General features: G+C 43.2%; 1 protein-coding gene across 2 annotated transcripts in view; it reads left to right on the forward strand.

Moving 5' to 3' along the window:
* CCDC170 (coiled-coil domain containing 170) overlaps positions 1–24,987 on the forward strand; it is an 84,460-nt gene that overhangs the window by 47,998 nt on the left and 11,475 nt on the right. The window contains exons 8-11 of one of the 2 annotated variants that reach the window (XM_060240895.1): positions 405–722; positions 16,191–16,391; positions 18,959–19,132; positions 19,260–19,502. In XM_060240895.1, coding sequence (XP_060096878.1) covers positions 405–722; positions 16,191–16,391; positions 18,959–19,132; positions 19,260–19,502 — 936 coding nt within the window. The remainder of the gene's footprint in view (positions 1–404; positions 723–16,190; positions 16,392–18,958; positions 19,133–19,259; positions 19,503–24,987) is intronic. The other variant, XM_060240902.1, reaches the window with a different exon arrangement.

Below are 24,987 nucleotides of genomic sequence, written 5' to 3' on the forward strand. Positions count from 1 at the left end.
GCCATAGAACAAGGGCTAGCCACAAGTCCTTCAGACCCTTTATGTTCCCTATTCCATGTCAGTCCTGCCTCTGTTGATTATTCACATAATACCTGGTGTTCTGATGGAAAAGCACTGGTGATCTCACCAATGGAGTTATGGTTAAGAGATAGATAAGCTTTATGTTACTTAAACCCTTGACAAGCAAGACACAAGCTTGCAAACTCTCTGTATGCAAACCCTGTAGCCTCATTAATTCCAGTAGAAATTCTTTCTCTAGGTCTGTAATGGGCCATATTGATTCTGCTGGCAATTGTTCCTGATTCCACTACTCTTCCTGCAAATGATTTGTGTTATGAAGCAGCTGCTTGTTTCCTCCATCTTACATGCTGTAAATAATTCCATTGCTTTGGTTTGTACTTCAGGATCTAAGCAGCACTATAACAGCCAAGCAGAATCTTGAGAAGGAGGTCAGAAGCCTCCAAGAGAGGCTGGTTGTCAGCCAGAAGGCTTGGGAAGCCTCACAGAAAGAATTGAGCTACCTAAAAAGATGTTCTAGTAAACAAGAAGAGAGCCTGAGAAGCTGTGCAGAGGAGGCTAGGGCTGGACGAAATCTGCACAATGCATTCAAAGAGAAAATCATTACCCTGCTCCAGAACAAATGTAACACAGTCAGTCCATCTGAGGAGATCATTGTGGAGACAATTCGTGAAATGTGCCATGTAGAAGAGAGCAACAAAACAGTATGTGAATATCTATTATCTATTATAAGTATTCGACATGGATAATTCTCTGCTGCTGCTTGTAAATTAAAAACAATGCCACTTGGTGGCTTTTTAATCTAAATATTATTAGCCTCCCCCCCAAACCCCCCCCCCCCTTTCTCATCAGTATAAGATCTACAGCATCTTTACTCATCACTTGAGAAAGTGGAGCACTTAGCTGTTTCCCAGGTGATCTTGGTGATGAAGAGTCAGATGTTTCCACACTCATGTGACCATGGAGAAAGCATTTCAGGTATCAGCTACATTGCGGCAAATAAAATATTCTATGAATCCTTCACCCTTCTAGGCATACTAGTCTTCATTATTTAGTGTTCTCATACTTTGCCACATTTGTAGCAATAGAGTGCTCTTGCTAATTGCTCTAGTCTAACTCCATTAAAATGAAAGGCTGTCAGCTGGTGTGGTATGGTACAGATTCCTTATATTAGGGGAGCCCTGCATCTTTAATTTCCATTGTAAGGAAGGATATCTAAATATATGATGGCGAGAAGATAACTGGTAGTTGCAGTGTTGTGGAGCAAGGGAATAATATGGAAATAGCAGTGGTAAGATGGTAGAGAAAATATAATTTGTGAATGAAAAACTAGTGGCATGTTTTCTTAGTCATAAAAGTCTTGAGATCTGGACTGTTTTTCAGGACTGCAAGTCCAGCTGTAAATATTTATGCAGCAGCATATTTGTTGCCAAAAATCCCTTCTCTGGTTTCTCAGTTACATGATGGTTCTGGTATGCAAGGCTGAGGGATTTGATACACAACATTTTCTTTGGCACTGTGCATTTAGTTTATAGATGCTCAGAACATACATGCATGAATTAGAGTTGAATGTTTATGGCCATCTTTGCCAGATTCCAAGTTCCTTGTACCTCCCACTAAAAAGCAACAATAGATTCTGTTTGTTGCTTTTTGTTTAGTTTCTTTAAATTGTAAAAAAGCATTTTTAATAGTCAAAATTAATTTCATACTTGATGTCAGAACTTTCAGAGCAAAAGACTCCTTCCTCCTTTTCTTGAAAATTTGTGTGAAACTTTAGACAAACCAGGCAATTTATGCATGTTTCAAAAATCCATTGGGTGAGCATTAAGAATAAAAACTCCCTCCCCTCCCCAGTGAGAGTGTCTAATTCTCTTTGTGCATTCTACACAGCTGCTTTTGTTCTTTTGTAATTTCACCACAGTGGAATTCAATAATAGAAGAAAATTGCATGTGTTGTTGATAAAATTTCCTTTGTCAGTGCAATTTATTACCAATGGGAAATCTCTGAGGGAGATTGTGAGACAAGACAATTAATTAAAGTGCTGAATTTCACCAAATGACTTATTACATTTCTCTATTTACTCATTTTTTAATGCTGGGTCTTGCTGTTTACTGATCTTTGCAGCTTTTGTTTATTGTATTTCAAAATTTCACAGAAGTGTGGGCATGGCTTTACCACCAACTGTTCTCTGTTATTAGTTTACCTGTAATTCTAGATTATTAAAGCTTTAATAGTCCAAATAATATATTTAAAATTTTGATCTACAGTGTATGTTTAAGGTATTTATTTTTTTGTTTGTATTTATTTAACAAATGTATATCCTGCTTTTTCCCCTTACATGGGACTGCAAGATCATTCATAGTTTGTTCTTAGTTCCCTTTCACTAAAGGCTTCTCCAATCACAACTACCCATTCAGCCTCCTCCTCTCTCCCCAACATTCCAACCCCTTAGTTACCAACTGGCCAATTTTCTACTGCCTTTAGGATCTTTGAAGCACCAGGACTGTACCCAATTTTCATTTTCATGCCAGACTTTTCTGCACCTCAAAAGCAGCTCCTCTAAACTCTGTAGCTTTTCTTGCTGCACCTTAGATTAATTCGTGTTTTCTGTTGGCACTATCCCTTGGTCCTGCCCTTTATCACCTCATTCTACCTTTTGACACCTCTGTTCTGCCATGGGCATGTGACCTACTGAGCTCCATCCTTTAACACCACCCTCCCATGGTTTCTGCCCATGGGTGGGTAGGTCCTGGACTGGATCTCACTTTTTTGCTAGATTTGCATCTTTCAAAACTTGGCAACTTTATCACTGCTCTGAGTACAAACCCTAAAGACTATCTGTTCCCCACTGCAGCTCCAAGAGGCAGAAAGGGCTGGGAGGACAAGATGGCAACAGTTCTCACTGCAGCCTAGGTGTTTGAGTTTCTGCTGCTGATTCTTAAAGCTGTGGCAGGTCCAATACAGAACTGAAGTCAATGATTGGAGCAGCTTCTTGTTGAGCAGATACTGAGAACCTGTATTTAATCTTTGGATTTTACTAAAGTTTGGTCATAATTGTATACTGATATATGAATCACAGATAAATTATTTTTCTAATACTTTGGTTAAATATGGCTTTTTATTTAGCTGTTATAATCAATATTTTTTCAGGCATACTGGGGATGTTAACATCAGGGGATCTTAATATCAATAAAGTTGTCTTGGGAAATAGTTTGTGAAAACATGCAGGCTTCTAGGTCTTCTGTCCTGAAGATTAACTGTCGCCATTTTTTATCAGAGATTGCTGAAAAGCACTTTTAAAATTGTTTGGTTTTCTGCATGGTTTACTGACAGTTTAAATCCTTTCAGATTATCCAGGTCTGCTATAAAAATGTTTATTACAGCTAAATGCCAGTTCTTTAAAGACATAGAACAAAACAAAAGCACATTCCTAAACTGAACAATACAGGTTCATAGATAGCAGAACGAATCATTTTCTTACTACTGGATCCTAAATTGTGGTTTTAAATGTCAGGAAAGCATGGAACCAGGTGCTGGGGTCCTGCTGTTGGCGCTTTTAGAAATACCTTCTTCATCCAGCTCTCAGTATAGTTCAAAGGTATACAGTGTGAGAGGGAGATGAACCTGGGGCAGATCATACTACAAGAGCTGGCAGAATGGAAGATTTACAAAAAGCATTTTATGGGTTATACTACCCACCAAGTAAAGTAAAGCAGATCAACAAAAGCAGACTGGTACCCACAGCCAGCCTGCTACAAGACAGACCCAAAGAAGAAAACAACCAAACGCCACTGGTTGTCACCTACAGCTCACAATTTAAATCACTTTAGTATATCTTCAGTGATTTACAACACCTTCTGGATTAGAGTGGCAAGCCTTTTTTTGTTTACTGGCAACTCCCAAATTTAAAACAGCTTCTCACCAGCAGCTATGGACCACCCAGCAGAGACATAGTCCCAGGAATCAAGCTGCATAACAGAACTAGATGCCAACTTTGTCCACATATACACTCAGGTAATACTGTTAGGAAAGGAAAGGTCCCCTGTGCAAGCACCAGTCGTTTCCATCTCTGGAGTGAAGTTGCTTTCACAACGTTTTCATGACAGACTTTTTACGGGGTGGTTTGCCATTGCTTTCCCCAGTCATCTACACTTCCCCCCAGCATGCTGGGTACACATTTTACTGACCTTGGAAGGATGGAAGGCGGAGTCAGCCTCAAGCTGGCTACCTGAAAACCCAGTTTCCACCAAGGATTGAACTCAGGTCGTGTGCAGAGTTTAAGACTGCAGTACTGCAGCTTTTAACACTCTGCGCCACGGGGCTCTCTGTTATGGGACCTTATTAAACCAGCTACCACTCAGGACTCTCAATGCAACAGGATCCCAGGCCAGTTTGCCAGGGATCCTGAAGGGAACTGGGGTTTTTTTTTGGGGGGGGGGGGGTTGTCATCTTCTGGGCATGGAGCAGTGTCACTGGGGTGGGGTGCGGGAGGTATTTGTGAATTTCCTGCATTGTGCAGGGGGTTGAACTAGATGACCCTGGAGGTCCCTTCCAACTCTGTGGTTCTATGATTCTAACTTTGACATCATTAGAACTCACCAAGAAATTAAATACTTTATGTCACTTGTATAGAAATTTTCATTGACTGTTTTTGACAGGTTTTACCAGACTTTATACCAATATCTGTAAATTTTCATGTACACTTATTACTTTACTTATCATTTTGAAGTACTGACCTCTCTCATCACCCATTATCTGCAACTGCTATTCTATCTCAGACACACAGAGAGCTCACACTGTTAAATTTTATGACTGTATAATCTACATTTCTACCTCTGTCCCCCTGCACTGATTTACACATGAAAAGTTCACAACCAAATTAACTCTCTGCCTTAACTCCTTCTTACCCCTCTTGTAATTATCCCACTTAAACAACATCTCCACATATCAGAAGAAGTGAGCTGTTACTCAAGGTTCACATTCTAATAAATCATGATAGTCTTTGAAGTGCAATTGGACATTTGTTTTATTTTGCCATAATAGACTAACATGCCTACCCGTTTGCAATAGAATGGACCCATTATAGAGTAATTTCACACTTTGAGAAATCTGTGCTCAGGGCCAGTGGGTGGGAGTATGTAGGGTAGGCAGCTGCCTAGGGCTCTACCCTGCCCTGGGGGTGCCGCTAGGTGCCCCCTTACTCCCCCTTGTCCATGCAGAGCACTCCTCTGAGCCTGCCTTCAAGGCAGGCTCGGAAGAGTGCTACACAGTGCAGTATGCTCTTCAGAGGCATCCTTGGAAGTCTCCGAAGAGCGTACTGTTTTAGCGGTGCCCAGCTGCTTTTGCTAAAACAGTGCACTCTTCAGAGACTTCCAAGGAAGCCTCCAAAGAGCGTACTGCAGGGGAAAGTGGCAGCACAGCAGCACTCTTGTGTGCCACCCGTTGCTTCCTCGTCCCCTGTTCGCCCAAGTGCAATGATGTCACTTTAGGTGACATCATCGTGCTACAGGCGTGCTTTGTGTGCATGCGATGATATCCCCAGGGGGAGCTTGGGGTGGGGGGGCGTAGCACCAGGGCTGTCCTGGGAGGGTGGCTTGCGCTGGAGCTGTCTGTGCTGTAGAAGATTTTGGGGGGAGGGGAGGTAGGCTTAGAAGCAGCAGAACTTGAAATCTATGCTCCATAGTAGGGGTGTGAAAAAAAAAATACGGAATTACACAGATTCGGAAATACACAAGGCCAAAAAAAATACGGAATACCGTGTATTTCCTATTACCATGCTCGGAATAGCCGCATATACGGTAGATGCGCAGCTATTTCTGAATATACGGCCCCATTATACCCTATGGCCATTGAAATCAATGGCAAAATAGGGTATATTGGAAGCCGCCTGGAGGAGAGGGGGTTTGAGGGAGATCCCCCCAAATTTGCAGGGAACCTTCAGGGCACTCTCCCCTACAAACCCGCCAAATCCCAAAAAGATGGGGCCAGGGGGTCCCATTCCAGGGGCACCCAAAGAGGGTGCCCCTATCCCACCATTATACCCTATGGGCCATTGAAATCAATGGCAACATAGGGCATAATTAGAGGCTACTGGGGGGCAGGGGGTTTGAGGGAGAGCCCCAAAAACTGCAGGGAAGCTTCAGGGGACTCCCCCGCATGCAAACCCCCCTGGCCCAAAAAGACTGCACCCATCTGTGGGCACCCCAAAAAGAACACTACTCCCAATGGTGAGAAAAAACCAATTAGAGCCACTTCCTCACTGTAATTGTCGTGGGAAAAGTGGCTCTGGGGAGCAGGAGGTTTTGAGGAGAGCCCCCCAAACTGCTGTGCAGCTTCAGGGCACTGTTCCACACAAACCCACATGGCCAAAAAAAATTGGATCAGGGGGCCCAATTCCTGGGGCACCCAAAGCCAAACCTAACTTCACACCAGAGAATCTCTATAGGACCCAAATGCACTACATCCCTCTATCTATTCTATGAACTCTGCTGGCCTGAAACCAATATAAACCCAGTTGCCAACATCACTGTCACACAAAACACAATCTGCTCAAGGTCTGCTCAGCAAACCCAGATGCCAGCTCTTCAGCCCTGCCCCAAACAACACGGGGAGAGCTTGCCAAGCACAACAAGCCTGCTGGTTCTGGGTCTCTCACCCAAGTGCCAGCTTCCCTGCCACAGAACACACAATCTACAGATGCCAACTCTCCTGCCCTGCCCCAAACAATACGGGGAGAGCTGGCCAAGCACAACAAGCCTGCTGGTTCTGGGTCTCTCACCCAGGTGCCAGCTTCCCCCCAAAAAAATCAGAACCAGGAAAAGGGACAACAGGAGAAGGCCAAGAAACTCAACTGTTAAAAAAGTGGCCTTTTAAACAATGAAAATTAGGCCAAACAGCGCCCCCAAGAACCAGAACCAGAAGAGAAAAGGAACCAGCAGCACAACACAGCAGCAACAAATGAAACACAGAATCCTTTTAAAACAGTAAAAAATGTAACTTTTAACAATACAGGAACTTTACCAACCCCTCCCCCCCCAAAAAAACCTTCACTCTAACCCCAAGAAATCCAAGCCACCCAAATCAAGAAAAGTAAACGGACACTGCACTTTTAAAAGTCCTCTCACTAAAGTATGATACGGGCAAATTGACAAACCCCGCACCCCACCCCAGGCCCCCACCCCCAGCAGAACCCCCTAACCCCAAATAAGCTACCCAGTACTCACCCACCCAAATCTGGATAAGTAAAGGGACTCTGAGTCTTAAAAAGTCCTTTTACTAACTAAAATAAAAACAAGAACTCCAAGACTGTCTTACCTTAGAGACGTCTTCTCTTCTCAAGGCAGGTCAGGAAAGGCTGAGAGAGAGCAGCAGCAGCTGAGGCCAAGGGCCAACGCAGCACAATCTCTCTCTCACACACCAACACACCAAACAACAGCAATGGAATGGAGTCCAGCCAGGCAGACTCTGACCCTACACAGAGCAATTTCAAAAAATAGCACTGCTCTGTGATTGGCCAGATAACACTGTTTACTTGGATACCCAAGTAAACAAAAGAACAAAAGAACAACAATTTAGTTGATGGCTGAGGGATTAGCCCAGCCCTCAGCTACACAAAAGCCCTGCAAAGCATGCATTTGCAATTCATTTTGCAAATGCATGCTTTAGATTGGCTGCTGGGGCTCCTCTCCCCCCTCCCCCTCCCCCCCTGATCCCAGGGGGCTATGGGAGAGGCGGGAAAAAGGCTTCCAAAGGCGGGAAAGGAAGCAAGCAGCTCCCTTGAGGCTGCAGATGCTCCTTTCCCGCCTTTTCCATTGACTTCCATATACTTCCGAATATCTTTACGGAAGTACACGGGGAGCCATATACGGCTCCCGTTTACTGACCTGAAAATGGAATCGGAAGTATACGGTGCTGTATACTTCCGAATCAGGGGTGATTCAGTGGTCTATGCGGTTCAGCTGAGCTGAATGCACACCCCTACTCCATAGTACTCGAATAAGCTACCACCTTAGCTGTTCATACAAGCCCCTGCTTTTACCATTAGCTGCTCATGTGTAGGAACAGTATAACAAGACTGACAAGCTATATTTACTTTACATTTATTTTGAATTCATTGTAAACATGAGTAGTTTCCACTTAATTCCTTTTGAGGAAATTAGAAGGGCTACAGTTGAGTGCCCAGCTGAGGAAAGGTACAGTCTTGCTTCTTACATGAACACCAGTGAACATAAGAACATAAGAGAAGCCATGTTGGATCAGGCCAATGGCCCATCCAGTCCAACACTCTGTGTCACACAGTGACCAAAAAAACCAGGCATCATCAGGAGGTCCATCAGTGGGGCCAGGACACTAGAAGCCCTCCCACTGTGCCTCCCCCAAACACCAAGAATACAGAGTATCACTGCCCCAGACAGAGAGTTCCAACAATACGCTGTGGCTAATAGCCACTGATGGATCTCTGCTCCATATGTTTATCCAATCCCCTCTTGAAGCTGTCTGTGGTTGCCTAATATCTGAGAACAGGGTCCAGGTTTGTCTGACTGTTATGATGCCATCTCCTAGGGACTTAAAACTAGGGACTTAAAAGTTTCACACCCTTGCAAGCTTTTTTTAAAAATACTTTTATTTTTATAATTGAAGTTTTGGGGACCACTTAGTCTTCTAGTCCTCAATGAGGGCAATGCCTGGACTCAGGGTACCATCCAGTATTCACTTGGTCTATTTTGAGGGATTATAAACTGGAAAGAACTATACAGGAGGCTTGTTGGAAACAACTAAGAAACAGCTTTATCTCTGTTGTATGCAGAGAGCAATCTTGGTGTAGTGGTTAAGAGCTATGGACTCTAATCTAATCTGGAGAATTGGGTTTGATTCCCCACTCTTCCACATGAATCCAGATGGGTGACCTTCGGTCAGTCACAGCTCTCTCATAACTCTTGCAGGGTGTCTGTTATGGGGAAAGGAAAGGAAGGTGATTATAAACCACTCTGAGACTCCTTTTGGTAGTGAAGTGTGGGATATAAAACCAACTCCAACTCCTCCTGGTTGTTCCTTTTCTCCAATCCTCTCAGTATTACAGTAACAGTGGAAAGCTGGGGCCTGAGAAAGTGTAACAGTTATGAAGTAGGTCTCTTATTTGGCTGATTGAGATATATAACATGGAACAGAAAAGCTTTTATTATTATTTTTTGCAGGATCAGCATCCCAACCCTACCTATCTTCAAAATATCTAAAGCCTAATCACTAGTCGACCCCCTCCCTAAGCAGCAGACCTCATAACTGTTCTCCCATCAGAATTCAGCTATCCTCAGCTCTGTCAGTTGTCCACAAGTTAAGCTGCAAAACTCCTCCTTTCCCCTCCCCTTTTCAGCATTCCAGTCCACTGTTTGAAAGTTATGGGCTGAGTCTTCTGGAGGGTGAACTTGAAACGGTCGCTCACACTGCCCCGCAAAAATATCCCCAGTTTATCCCTTCTACTTTCTTTCATAAACTTGAATGGCTGTCACTGATTTTTAAGGAAGAAAGGAAAAGATGGATGACCTCATCCGATCTCAGAAGCTAAGGAGGGGGTCAGCTCTGGTTAGCATTTGGATGGAAGACCACCAAAGAAGACCAAGGTCACAGAGGAAGGCAATGGCAAACTACCTCTGAATGCCTCTAGTCTTATGAAAATCCTATGGGGTTGGCTGTGATGGGAGCACTTCACTCACTCTCACACACACACACACACACACCAGTCCCTTGTCACACATTGCCTCCAGTCTCCTCCCACATAAATTTATGTATTTTTTTGCAATATTTATACACCTGCCTTTCTCCCAAGCATTTTGAGACCAAAGCTGGGTAATGATATAAAAACAGCTGGGGGAAAAATAAAGATTAAATGCATATATTAAATGCATTTTAAAAACCAGTCTAAAAACACCTTATGCCCATCTAGCATGATAGTCCCCTTTTCCTGGGCTCAGGCTGCCCCAAAAGCTTTTTGTAATGATTCCTGCAGTGTTGATGGAAAGCTGGGAGACTAGAAGCTCCCCAACCTTTTCTGGGAAGCTGTTCTGCAAGCATGGAGCAACCACTGGAAAATTCTGAGCCCAGATTATTGCAAAGCCTGCCTTAGTCAATGGTGGTACTAACAATGCATCTTGCTATGAATAACAAACTGCCATATGGAAATTTGAATAAATTATTTTACCTGATGTTTTTAATTATGTTGCAATTCCATATCTTCTGAAACTTTAGAAACTTTTTGGGGGAGAGGAGATTATATATTTGACTATGTATGCCCCAGTCTTCAGTAACATAATACATTTGACAAATCACTGTAAGAGTAAGGGTTGCGTGCATAAGTGCATGCAAAATCAAGCCAGCTTGCAAACACGAGGACTACATCTGTTAGATGAGAAGACTCCTTGGAGGATATGAGGGTGGAATTAAAACTGGACACATAAAAGATGCTATCTGAATCACTCCACTTGAACAATCTTACAGATTTGGCAAATTGAATGTAATAATTTTATTTTATCCATTAGCGGATCCCTGTAAGGACTGCACAAGGTCGTAGAGGAGTGAAGACAGTTTTATTGTTACATGATTTTGTGTAACAGGGTTTCATCTGCTTTTGGCTACATTAGAATTGGGGTTTTTAAAAAATGAATTGGCTTGAAATTTTAAGAAACCGGTTGTCTAAAAGCATTCTGGCTCTTAATTTTAAAATATCCTTTAAAAAATATCAGCTGATCACAGTCCTTTCCCAAAAGCAAATCTTTGCTTGCCTGATGCCTAAGCTCTTTGCAAGCTCCAGTATTTATGCATCACACACTTGTTCCTGAGTATCTGAGCAGTAAAGTCTGCAGCTTTTCATAGCAATTAAAAAGCTTATTTGAGAATATAGGAAGCATTGATGCTCATCTGTTGGTAGGGCTGCCAAGCTTCTGAGCAGGGTGGGGGTTCTCCTGCTTTGGAGGTCCCCAACCCACTGGCCTGCAGTGGGCTGGTGGAGGGATCTCCTCCTGACGTTGCCAGCGCGATGACATCACTCGCAAGTAACGTTATCACTCCAGTGATGTCACATGCTGGCCACTCTAGGAGCTTCCAGGGAAACTGTGGATTTCCCAGACGGTCTAACAATTTGGGAGGAAAACTGTATGGTACCATAGATTTTTTTTCCCCTCCCAAATTCCTACAGCATCCGGGAAAAACATAGTGTTTTCTCGGAAGCTCCTAGAGCAGCCAGTGTGCGATGTCGCTAGCTCAGTGACGTCATTTGTGAGTGACGTCATAGTGCTGCATGTGCTATGTGCACACAAAGTCTCCCACCTGAGGCCATGGGGGACTTGGCAACCCTATCTGTTGGTTACAGAATATGAACTCCACTCCCAACCTTTCCTTTGTCCTATTTTCCCTACTTGCCTATCCATTTTACAACCCTAATTCTGTCTGGCAGCCCATCTTGAATTGCAGTTCAAGGTCTACAGTTATTTATATGCCTGTCTTCCCCACCCCCATCAGGATGACTTTAGAGCAGAAGTTCAGGACCACAGTCTGGTCTCCCCACCACCAAAGTAGTCTGCAGCTAGTCCTGTTGAACAAACACAGTGGCACAGGTGTAGAACCAGGTTACACCATATGTGTTTGTGGCAATGGTGGGATGAGATGAGACAATCTTGCTGAATGTTTATGATTCATAATTTAATTGTGTTGCCAGGTCTGGGTTAGAAAATACCTGGAGACTTCGGGGGTGAATCCAGGAGAGGGTGGGGTTTCAGAAGGGGAGGGGCCTCAGCATGGTACAATGCCATAGAGTCCACCCTTCAAAGCAGCCATTTTCTCCGGGGGAGCTGCTCTCTGCCAGCTAGAGATCAGTTGTAAAAGCGGGAGATCTCCAGGCTCCACCTGGAATCTGGCAACCCTAAATTATCATCTAAAAGATGTAGCCACGAGGCACTGCCTGCCTCTATGGGAGTACCCTACAAGTGGTGGGATCCCCAGCTTTGGAACTCAGATGGAAGCCTCTTGTCAGAAACAGGCCAAGTGAAGCCACTCTCTGCAAAGGATCAGAGAAACACATCTGGGCTTGTTCTGATTACAACATAGGCATCCTCCTGGCCTGGCTCCTTTCCCTCTCCCAAAAGAACAATGAGGGTTCACAGGTAACGTGTTGCTCGTGTCTTAATCTCTGGCTAGCAACTAATGGCCAGTCTTTCTACCTTCCCACCACAACTCAGCTTCTTTTATATACCTCTATGCTAATGCAAGACAGGTTGTACAAATCCTTTGTCTTCCATCTCAACTCCTCTTCACAGTATTGAAACTAAATTGATAACAAACATTAAGACCATCATGGCCCATCCTGGCAAATATTAAGAGTCATCCGCACCTATTGTCTTGAACTGGGAATCTATTCAGGTACCCCGGAAAGACACACCAGTGACCATTAAGAGTCATCATAGCTCTGGGAGGGTCTCCATCCCTCCAAACCTTATGTAAACTGAATGCAAACCCCACTACCTCATGCATTCTGTATGGAGCCATATACAGTTTGTACCCCTGTTTACTCTCTGTAATTGGGTCTTTTGGGCATGTCATGCTGGTCGTGCATGCCCTCTTCTCCATTTTCCTTCTATATGGAGGTCTGAACATTTGGAACAGGTAATATCACCAACAATCCCTAAAAATCCCTATCAATCACCTCTATTTTCCTAGTTCTTGATTGTGTGTATTGTATGCTTGTGTGTGTGATTGTATTTTTCTACATATCTAATGGTAAACATTTTTAAATATATTTTACTCTGGGGTCTTCCTTCTGATACCAGACCTTTGTATTATTGGTGGAGAGATCTCAGCTCAAATTGGCTCTACGTAAGTCTCTCTCTTGCTAATTCCCCCATCTAAAGAGGAGACAGCTAGCATTTCTAGTAACAAAGAGGTACCACATGTGACCATTGATTCCAAATTTTCGCTTTCTCCATCCTATTCCCTTCCCCACAGGTTCATACAAACAACACCTGATTTAATTCTCCCTCTGTCAAGGATCAATGGAGAGATTTGAGGCAGAGATCTCAGCTTCTGCTGAGGCTGCTAAAACAACCACAGTGGTGCCCAGATTTCATAGGAGTTTGAGTGTTGGTATGGTTGCCTGAGAAATTTTATCAAATGTTGACGCATCAGCCTTGAGTTCCACTGCAGGACCTTGGTAGAGAAGGAACTTGCAGTAGAATTTAAGCTATGCAGTCAGTTTCCAAGGCCCCAGGATGGAACTGAAAGTGACTTTAGGATTTGATGAGATTGCTCAAGCAACTAAAATGGCACCCAAACTCTTGAATAGTTGGGTGCCATTTCAGTTGTCTGTGTAATCTTATATTTTTGATGCATCCCCAATGCAAACACAAATTGGAGGAGTACCTTTGGATGAGTTGCTCCCAATGGGGTCAGTGGAAGCAAATAACCTCCTCCTCTCCATTGTACAATTTGGATTACCTGCCCAGGGGCCAGGACTTCAGTATTAATATAATCATGTAATTGCTGTGTTGATGGTGGTGGCCCTCCAGAAGACAGGCCCATCAGGATATTCCTCTGTAAATCAAAGAGCCAGTCTGGCACAAAGCTCAAAATATGTGTATGAAAAATAGTACTTGAGGAGAAAAGGTTTTCTGTGGTAAGGGTTTATTTTATATTGCTATTTGTGGACTATATGCTGGTAGATGGGCATGATATCAGAAGGGACCATGGATGGGGCATCATGTGACTTTCTAGAATTAGGAATATGTATATATATCACAGTTTAAGTTTATTTATAGGGTTGACATGGAACTATAGGGGGAATCACAATAGTCCAGGTGCTAACACTGCAGAACATCTTCAGATTTCCATGAAGCTTTTACCAGATTCCAAGTTTGCTTCCACACAGCAAGGATTCATTGCCACTCTGAATTTTCTGGAGATATAGGAGTTTTCTGGAAATTTTCTTCTGTCCTTTTTCTGATTTTTCTTTTCCATATGTGCCATCAGTTGCTTCAAATTGATTCTTTGGGTTGCCATGATGACTCACTGACCATTTTTTTGTTCTTTTCTTCAACTATGGTCTAGAGAGCTATAATGGCTATTGAATTTAAAGTAGATAAGTTCTAGGGCACTGTGGTGCAATATCAATGCACTCCAGCCATCCTGCAGCTTTCCCACCCCTTTCCTTTCTAGACAATTGGGATAAAAACTGCCTGTACTTTCTCCCTTATATTTTCACAACAAAAGGAGCAGGAGACTTCATTATTTAAAAAAAAATGAGAACAAGAAAGTCAGAAGAAATAATATTTGAAATAGAGATAAATAAGTGGTAATAGATTGTAATGGTGCTATAGAGCTATCATATAGTATCAGTCATTTTTTTTCACCTTGCAAAAAGTCCTGTGGTGGTATAGCAGAAAACTGTGTTGCAAAAATGCCACTCATAAGGGGCTGATGGTGAGGAAAAGGTGCCAATGTAGGAGGGGCCTGTGCAGCAGGAAAATTCACAGCATTATTTTCACATGGTGTCCTAACATGCTTGGACTGAATTCATTCAAAAAAGATCAGAGTAAAGCAGGTTTGCAAAGGAGCATATCAGGGAGAGCGAAAATCTGGCAAGAGGACAATTACAGCATGATGTTGCCTAGAAACTCCCCCCTCCCCAAAAAAGTTTCAGTTTTGACAACAAGGCAATGAAAAGCCTGCATGTGGAATGAGCCCAACAGTGAATTTATACAACTGAGAGATGAACAAGAAATTATAGACATTAGTGCCATTCAAATTCTGTTATAATTGGGAAATTTGATTAAGATAAGCCTACAAGCATTATTCAGGAAATATACCCCATGGTTGCAAAGTGTTCATGTATTTGATTAGCAGTTTTAATAGATGAACAGAGTTAGGGTGGTGTAGTGTGGTTAGCGTGTCAGAGTAGGATCTGGGAGACCCAGGTTCAAATCTCCACAATGCCATGGAAGCTTGCAGGGCGGCTTTGAACCAGTCATACACTTCCAGCCTCACAGGACTGTTTTGATGATAACACAGAGGAAACAAGAATAATGTACTTGGGGTCCCCATTAGAGAGGGGGAAAGGTAGAGGTAGTCCCTTGTGCAAGCAGGCCTGGTGCTAGGGGTTCTGCCGCTCCTGGCAGACCCTGCGCCACGACCCCCCCAGCGCAATAACATTACTAGTGATGTCATGCAGCGGTGTGGGGAGAGAGAGCAACAGGTGGCGCACAAGAGTGTTACTTCGCTGCCGCTTTCCCCCTGCACCACCTGACTGCTTTCAAGCCGAAAGCGGCTGTCACATTCTTTGGAGGCTTCCTTGGGAGTCTTCGAATAGCGCTGTGTTTTAGCAGCGCCTGGCCGCTTTCAATCTGAAAGCGGCCAGGTGCCACTAAAACACCGCGCTATTTGGAGGCTTCCAAGGAAGCCTCTAAAGAGTGCGGTAGCTGCTTTCAGCTTGAAAGCAGCCGGGCGGTGCTAAAACACTGTGCTCTTCGGAGGCTTCTAAGGAAGCCTTCAAAGACCACGGCAGCCGAGTGGTGACTAGAAGGGAAGGGACAAGGGGAGTAAGATAGCGCCTTAGGCAGCCGCCTACCCCACCTACTCCCATGCGCTGACCCTGTGTGCAAGCTCCGAGTCATTATTGGCCCATTGAGTGATGTCACATCACATTTTCACGGCAGACTTTTTATGTGGTGGTTTGCCATTGCCTTCCCCCGTCATCTACACTTTACCCCCAGCAAGCTGGGTACTCATTCTACCGACCTCAGAAGGATGGAAGGCTGAGTCAACCTTGAGCCAACAACCTGAACCCAGCTTTCGCCAGGATTGAACTCAGGCTGTGAGCAGAGCTTGGACTGCAGTAGTGCAGTTTACCACTCTGTGCCAGGGGCTCCTATTAGAGAGGAAGGCAGGGTATAAATAAAGTATATAAAATAAAAATAAATAGATGGTGAGGCAGTTGAGGTATACTTCAACGTTACATTGTATGTTTATGATTAGCTGTTAGGGTTACTTCTTTCCTACTGGTTTGTATTCTTTCTCTTGTTTTTAAAACATTTGCCTGCTGAACAAAAGTTTGTTATTGTATTGCTTCTGATGGTGGTGAGATCTATCTATTAGTTTCAAATTCAGCCTCTGATTTGAGTTTTTTCCCCCCTAGATGGTGAGCCAGCTGGAAGCCCAAATAGCTAACTTAAATGAGGCACTCACATCTCAGACCACATTGCAGCAAGAGTTCTTACAAAGAGCCAAGAAAGCAGAAAACACATTTGAAACACTTCATGATCAACTGATGCATCTGGAAAGTGAGCTGGTGTTCAGGGATGTGGCATGTGATGCTTGGAAGCTGGAGAAACAAAAAGTAATAGCTTCTGATTGTAGGAAGAATGCAATGCAAGCTAGAGGGACAACTGAGTCTAGTGACCTGAGCTGATTTGGCGTAAGGGTTTTTTGGGGGGTAGTGGTCATGTTGCCAGTGTGATTGATGCTCAGTTTGCACTTGGAACAGAGATTCCACTCTGCACATAGTAATCTGGCTTGTACCACGGGGAGCTGTAGGTTCCATTTCTACACCAGATGTAGATTGCATTCCCCATGCACACTATTCTTATGCCACCATAGTGATTCTTTGACCATTTCTCTATTTTTATGGTGCATGCATAGTGCTTCTCAATAATATCATATTGCACCTTTGCAAAAGATTTTACGTAGTACTGTTTCAGAATAATGAATTGCTTAAATCCTATGGTAATGCTAATTAATGTAAGGGACTTTGATTGTAGTCATCTCCAATGAAAACCTAAGTAGCTTCCTACAGCTTGCCAGAATAGGAGAGCGCAAATGCTAATTTAGAGAGAAAGAAATCCACTTGTCTCTTGTATTGTCCTAATGTAGTAACATGCTTACCTTGCCCTGATCTCCCAAAATCAAAACAACTTCAGTTTTGTTGGTAGCAAGAACACCAAGGCAATTTACTGTAAAAGTGCAAAGGAAGGGAACAAAGAGGGTGTTTCTTTCATTCAAACAGGATGCATCCTCTTCCCTAACAGGTGTAAGAAAAATATTGTCCCAACAATGCCATGCAAGGAAAGTTTTTTCAGGTTAAAAAAGCAGACCTTTTAGTGGAAAAAATGGGCTGTTTGTGATTTGAATAGGAATGGAGGATGAGGTCATATGGGGAAGAAAGGCACACAACTAGAATTGCTGATATGTTGATGAACGCATATTATTACAAGCATGCTTTTTAAATGCAAGTAGCACTTTTTTGGTAGGTTGGGCATGGTGGCATGATCATTAGTCAGGATGGGTCATTAGGTTACTGTGGCATAGGGGATCAAAAGAGCTCCAAGGGGTAGGTTTTGTGTTCTGAATTTGGTCAGAGAAAAAGAACACTGAGTGAAAATGTTCTGAGGTTTCTGCCTGCTTGTCTTGAAAATTCATGGGATGCTGTTTGGAAGCCTGTAGTTGTATTCCTTAACAATTTAGCCTTCATCTTGGAGCATTCATTTTATGCTCATTAGCAATGAGAATACAGCATTGACTTCCTGTCTCTGTCAATATACACAAAAAGAAATCATCCCAAAGAAGAAGGTGCTGAAATTTCTTGATGCAGCCCATGCTGCAGTTAACAGATGGGGAGGAATCCTTGAACTGTCATTGTTGTCCAGGAGGTACAGTCCCTTTCGTGATCTCTAGGCCGAAGACAGTGTAAGATGTCAGGAATCAACAGTAATTGGCCTGTCATACAGATCCAAGAAGGATGCTTGCCCACTGCTCTGAGAAGTGACAGGAAAAAATTATGCCTCTTTTTGGAGTGCAAGTCCAAGTGTGTCTCCAGTATTAGCCATGTTCACAGGTTACATCTTGCCTGTACATGCATACAATTGTTTGTGAGAATTGAGCTAACATGCCTGCACTTTAAAAACAAAATCAAAGACCAGTATCTAGATAAATGTGTGATTTCAATTAAACACTGAGCTATACCTGCATTGAACATAACATGAGAATAATTGAATGCATATATAAAGAAAAATAGAGTGTATACTGTACACAAATTTTACATGCATTCATACCATGTCTTAAGTATTAAAAAAAGTTGACAAAATCACTGCTCTGGTCACTCTGGCACAGGGGAGCAGAAAGCAGGCATAGCTGGTGGTCAGTTTAATGAGTCAACCTGAGAGTAATCCAGAGTACATCACTTGCTGTGCTCTTCCTTCCTTCCTAATTGCAAACATTCTGCACATTAGAAAGTGCTATGTAAATGGTTACTAAATCATCAGTTGCCACAATCCAGTAAATAGCTATGCTTTTGTATCTGATACTGCTAGTAGCTTGATTCATATGTCCCCTGTGGCAGCTGTTTCTTCAGTACTTATCTTTCTATATTTGTTATCTTGTAGTTGTGGGTCACAGGGCCCCTTCTAACTGACCTTGGCCCCAGTTTCAAATAAACCAGCTGTGTGTGGAGCAAGTCTTTAGAACACAGTTGCTTTTTGAATTCCTTCCTATGCTTAAGAGATGACAGTCTGCAGAAGGTAAATTGGCTGAATGAACCACACTCATGTTTATGCGGCTGTATCTCAGTGAGGGAATAGAAATGGTCATACCTAATAAAAAAAACTTGCCAGCAGATGCATAAGAAACAGAGTTTGATTTCTGTGCTTTTGTACAATGCACGGTGGTGATTTGTTCAGTTGAAAATTTATTGATAAGAGTATAATATGATGCCAGTTGTTTGGGGAAAGAATGGCAGTACAGAATTTAGAGGTGGTTTTGATGGATCATTTAGTATAGCTTTGCAGAAAAGTGTCTCTCCTGGTAAATTTCTGTAATTAAAAAAACCCAAAGCTTCAGTTCAGTGCAAAAGGCAGCAGCTCTGATCTTTTGTTGTCTCTTTCAATTTCTTCCCACATTCCTCCTCTGAAGTATCTTAAGTTTTTGGATCAGCTTTCTGAAAAGATTAATCTGGACAGCATGGCAACTGATATTGGGTTTGACATGAGGATGGACGCAGTACTGGCCCGGGCTGAGCAATTGATCCGATTGGAAGGAGACACATTGACTGAAAATAAAATCATGGCACGCAATCTGCAAAGGAAAGTAAGCAAAGTGGAGCAGGATTAGAAAATATATGACTTTTAAATTTAGACTAAAGTTCTGTCTTTAATGATTTCACATTTAATGAGGATGAAGTTGTGTGAATAACCCTTTGTACTCTTAACTGTAGCTGAAAATTCAAAAAGAGAAACTTGACAGCAAAGAACTGCATGTGAAACTTTTGCATCAGAAGATAATTCAACTGGAAGAAGAGAAGCAGGTACGCACAGCCCTGGCTGTAGAAAGAGATGATGCCAATCTTACAGTCAGAAAGTTACAAAAGAAGTTGGAGAGGCTGCAGAATGAACTCGTCTTGGCAAGAGATACAAACACTGATCTGAAAATAAAATTGGCTGATGCCAATGAACTGAAGGTGGGTAACAGATCTCTCTTTTTACCAATGTGTGAAAGATGATTCCATACAAGCAGACAGTTTAGCAGTGTGAAATACATTAAAATATACACATACAAAACTACCCAGTTTACAGTGATTAGAGAACCAAGGAATGCTATGAAACATGCAATCTGCAGATTCCTTGGAAGATGTATACCAGTGCTGTAAGGTAGGACAGCTTTACTATTGCCATATGAGACAGAGTGTTTATCTAGTGGGTACTTGGGCAGAGGTGACATTTGAACTAGGGGCCTCCTGGCTCACTCTCTTAGCTAGCACACTGCATTGGTTCAGTGGGCCACTAAAGCTGTGTTTACTATGCAGTGCCATTGGGGGTGCTGATGTGGTGTACTTGTCTTAATATGGAATTGTTTATGTTTGAAGAAAGAGATCACAAATCCCTGCTGAAGAAAAGTTAGCTAATCCAACATAACATAATTTTTGGGCAAACTACATGATATGTAAAAATACACTATATCTTGATGAAAGAAACAGTGTTTTAAATAAGTAAATATTACAACCTGATTACTGATATTTTTTTTTAAAGCTTTTGATGGGCAGTTGAGAGAGAAGCAGCAAGGGACGTGCTTAACTTTTCCACCTCTTTTTAAACAATGCATGCGTGCATTTTAAACCTCACTGGGGAGGGGGAGCTGTTTGGGGAAGATTAAGCACCCCTTCCTCCTGCTTTTCTTCACTCTGTCACATCTCAGAAGCCACTTTTCTCAACTCTTACACACATACTTGCAAGTCAGAAGTAGTCAGTCTAGGGTTCCCATTCCTTAGGCAGAGGCAGGAACCCCCCATTTTTGGAAGCTTATGCCCATCACCAGCCAGCTGGCTGGTGGGGAAAACCCCACCCCCAAATTGCCATCGCCCTGTGACAATGCTGTGACATGGAAGTGACATCATTACACCAGGGGCATCATACAATGATACTTTGGTTTGAGGGCAAACCTTTATGGTTTGAGGGCAATTTTACCTTGGAGTTTTGTCCTTAAACCAGAGCATCACCTCACAATGTCCCTGATGTGATAATGTCACTTCAGCATGACTTCATTGTGTTGATGATGTTGCTGTTTGGGGCAAAGCCCAGCCTCACTCTCAGACGGCTCCCTGCCACCCCTCACCAGCAGCTCCCAACTCTAAGTCAGTTTCTCATACTATAATTGATATGGATTTCTAACCAGACATGCACTTTGCATGAGAAATATAGTCAACCACAGCATTTGAATTTCTGCTATGCCAAAGTCAACAAATGGGCAAGGCTGATCAAAGAGGTTCTGTACAAGGCAGATAATTCAAGTGGCACTTTATCACCCATGGCTTGAGGTGGGCAGTCTCACCTTGCCTAGTGGGACAGCTGGCCCTGATATGGTATTGCTCCTTGTCCCTTATTCAGCAAAAAGCTAAATGGGGATGTAGTCCAGGCAGAACCTTCATATGATTATTTGTGGCATATCAGCCATCCCATGGTTTCCTTGTCTTTTCTTCCTGTTTAGTTATTTATAGTTATTGTCATCTAAGAGTTACATTACTTTATCCTGGGAAATGATTTTCTTTAAAGATACTATTTTGACTTCAGACCTGTAGCTCCTGTTCAGCACAGTGGAGACTGCATGTGACAATTCAGCATCTGTATTTTATTTTTCATTGTCATAAATAGTGGAGAAGTTTCCTGGTGGGTTACTACCCTATGGGGCCACTGGCAGCCAGGTGTCAAGCATGGAAAATTCTAATAACCAGACATTGTTGCAAAGTTTATTGATAATCCAGTGTTACTCTTTCAATGGACTTATTGAAAGTGATACAGGGCAATGAAAGGCATACAGTATTAAAAGATACTTCAAAGAAGCAAAGGGAGATAAGGAAGGAATGTCACACCAGTGTGTGAACTGCTACAGTTTATGCATTCAATTATCTATTGCGTTTACAATCTCCTGTCTTCCCAGGCCTTAGCTTGGGAACAGGTTTGGCGCCTTCTACCTTCAAAGCATTCCTACATTTGTTACATTAAAGGAGACTGAGGGAAAAGTACAGAAAGGAAACAGGTAGGGGGGTGCATGTCTTAATACTCAATGACTTCTAATATATTCAGAAAACATAGGGAAAAAACACAAGATTAATACTCATATGCTTGACATACTGCCCCCCTTAAGACCCACTTCGGGGTTTGTCTGGATGCAGTAGGTAAAATTGCTTTATTAACCTTGGAGCTCTCACATTAGAGGATTCAACCCACTCGTCGTAACTGGGGGGAAAGTGTTTCCAACTTATTAAAAAATATAACACCCCTCGTCTTAATTTGGCATCTAATATTTCCTGCACTTCGTGGTGACTTTGTCCCTCAATCAGAATAGGTTGTGGCGCTGGGGGGGGGGGGGGGAGGGTGCCAATTCGTAGCTCCAGGATCTCGGCGGAGAAGGCTGCAATGAAAGACAGGGTGGATTTTACTAAACATTTTGGGTAGCTCCAGTTCCACTGTTACTTTATTTATCACCCTCTTTATTTTGAAAGGTCCCAAAAATTTGTGCGCCAGTTTTCTAGAAGTTTGTGGTAGCAGCAAGTTTTTGGTGGACAAAAACACAGTCTCTGCTACTTTAAAGTCCCACACTGGAGTGTGCTTTTTGTCATACTGCTTTTTGTAATTGTCTTTCGCCGCCTCTAGATTTTCTTGAATTACCTTCCACTCCTTTCCAGTTCTCCCCACCACTGCTTGAACGAGGAGGGTGGTTCTGTTGTGTCCCCCTCCGGGAGGAGGGGAAAAGGCTTTCCTTCATACCCATTTACTATTTTAAACGGGGAAGTTTTCGTGGAGCTGTGGAGGCTGTTATTATATCCATACTCTGCAAACGGTAGTAACTCGGCCCAATTGGATTGTTGGTAATTCACATAACACCGTAAGTATTGTTCCAGAAGCGCATTAATCCATTCCGTCTGACCGTCAGTTTGAGGATGGTAGGCAGAACTCAGCCCTTGTTCCATCCCGGTCAGTTTGCAGAACTCCTGCCAGAAGTTGGCAATGAACTGCAGACCCCTGTCACTAATGACTTTATCAGAGCATGAGTGTAATTTGACCACATTCTGGAAAAATAAATAAGCCAACTTCTTTGCATTTGGTAATTGGGCACAAGGAACAAAATGGGCCTGTTTCGAAAAAGTGTCCACTGTTACCAGAATTACAGTTTTCCCTTGCGAGATGGGTAATTCTACAATAAAGTCCATGGACACTACTGACCACGGTCGAGTGGCTGTTTCTATTGGTTGCAACAGTCCAGGAGGTTTTCCTCCTCTCTTTCTTGCCATGATACGAACTGGGCAAGTGGACGTGTACTCAGATACATCTTTTTTCATTTGTGGCCACCAAAATTGCTTGTTGGCTAAGTGTAGGGTTTTTACATACCCGAAATGTCCCGATAGTTTACTGTTATGGCAAAATTGCAATACCTCTTTCCATAAGGGTTCTGGCACATACAACTTCCCGTCCCTGTACCAAAACCCTCCTTCCCCTTTCTTTACTCCTTCTGGCTTGGTCTCTCCCTCAGCCTCTATGGCTTTTTTCAGTCGTTCTCCCCCCCATGTCTCTCCAGTCTGGTTCTTTTTGGATCGGGTACTCACCATCCCAATTACATGTTCTGGAGAGATAATTGAGTCTATCACTTCCTCCTTTTGGCTGTTATGCTGGGGGAGTCTCCATAGTGCGTCAGCTAGAAAGTTTTTAGATCCCGGAATGTGCTTCAGTGTAAAGTCAAATTTGGCAAAGAACCCCGCCCAGCGAATTTGCTTTTCAGTTAATTTCCTATGACCAGTAAGAGCTTCTAGGTTCTTGTGGTCAGTCCAAATCTCAAAGGGTACTCTTGCCCCCTCCAACCAGGATCTCCAAGTTTTCAAAGCAAAAGTTACTGCAAATGCTTCCTTTTCCCACACGGACCAATTCTGTTGTTCCTGTGAAAACTTTTTGGAAATGTACGCACGGGGGCGTAATCTATCTTCCTCATTAATTTGCATTAATATGGCTCCTACAGACGCGTCACACTGAACAATGAAGGGTCTCAGTTTGTCTGGGTGGGTTAGGATCGGTTCACTGGTAAAGAGTCTTTTTAATTTATTGAATGCCTCTTGGCACTCAGCCATCCATGCTAGTCTTGCGCCCGGCCGTTTGGCCTCCGGACCTTTTCCTTTAGTCTTTAAGAGGTCCATGAGGGGCAGTAAGGTCTGGGCAAACCCTTAAATGAAGTTATGATAAAAATTCGCAAATCCGAGGAAAGATTGGAGCTGTCTACGTGTCCTTGGGGGTTCCCAATCTAATACTGCTTGGATCTTAGCTGGGTCCATAGCTAGCCCTCTGGAACCCCAAATAATCAAGTTCCGTTTTATAAAACTCCCATTTAGACAATTTGGCGTACAACTTGTTCTCGTATAGGGTCGTGAGCACCCTCCTCACGAGTCTCACATGGGATGGCAGGTCTTTAGAATAAATAATTATATCATCTAGGTACACCACGACCCCCTTGTACAGGTACTCTCGTAGTACTTCGTTGATGAAGCTCATGAACACTCCTCGAGCCCCTTATAATCCAAACGGCATGACTAAGTACTCAAATTGCGCCATGGGGGTGTTGAAGATGGTTTTCCATTCTTCGCCTTCTTTTATTTGCACTGTAAAGTAGGCATCTCTTAGATCGAGTTTTGTGAATATTTTCCCTCTGACACCATGCTCAATAAGTCTTTTATCAATGGGATAGGGTAGGAATTAGAAGTGAATATCCCATTTATCCCTCTAAAATCAGTGCATAGTCGCAGCCCCCCATCCTTCTTTTTCCTAAACAATACTGGGGCAGTGTGCGGAGCCGTGGCCAGTCTGATGAACCCTCTTTTCAGATTTTTGTCTAAAAATTTTCTTAGTTCAGCTTTCTCCGCCCACCCCATAGAGTATAGTTTGGCTTTGGGTAGTTGTTGTCCTGGGATCAGTTCTATTGCGCAATCCGTGCTATGGTGAGGGGGGGGCAATTCGTCTGCCTCCTCCTCATCAAACACTCCTAGTAAGTCTTTATATTCTTTGGGGATGGATCTAATTTATTCCACCATCAAGCACAGTCTCTCATTTCTAGGGGGTGGCTCTACTCCCCATGCCTTAATCCACTGGTGGCGTTTGCACTTGCTGTCCATGAAGTCTATGCTTTGATCCCCCACCTAATGTCCGGCTCATGCTTCGCCAACCAGCCAACTCCTAGCACCACATCGAATGCTGCTGAAGGGGCTATCACAAATAGTTCTGTGTCCCAATGGTCCTCTGTGCCCACCAGCACTGCCTGGGTTTGTTCCACGCACGGCTCCCTTTTCATTACTGACCCATCCATTTGTTTGAATTGGATGAGGTGGGGCAGGGGTGCCGTAGACAGTCCTAGGACCTCCACTAATTTAGGGGTAATTATCTCTCTCATGCACCCCGAGTCAATAAGGG

Source organism: Heteronotia binoei, chromosome 1 (assembly GCF_032191835.1).
Source record: "Heteronotia binoei isolate CCM8104 ecotype False Entrance Well chromosome 1, APGP_CSIRO_Hbin_v1, whole genome shotgun sequence".
Classification (NCBI taxonomy): domain Eukaryota; kingdom Metazoa; phylum Chordata; class Lepidosauria; order Squamata; family Gekkonidae; genus Heteronotia; species Heteronotia binoei.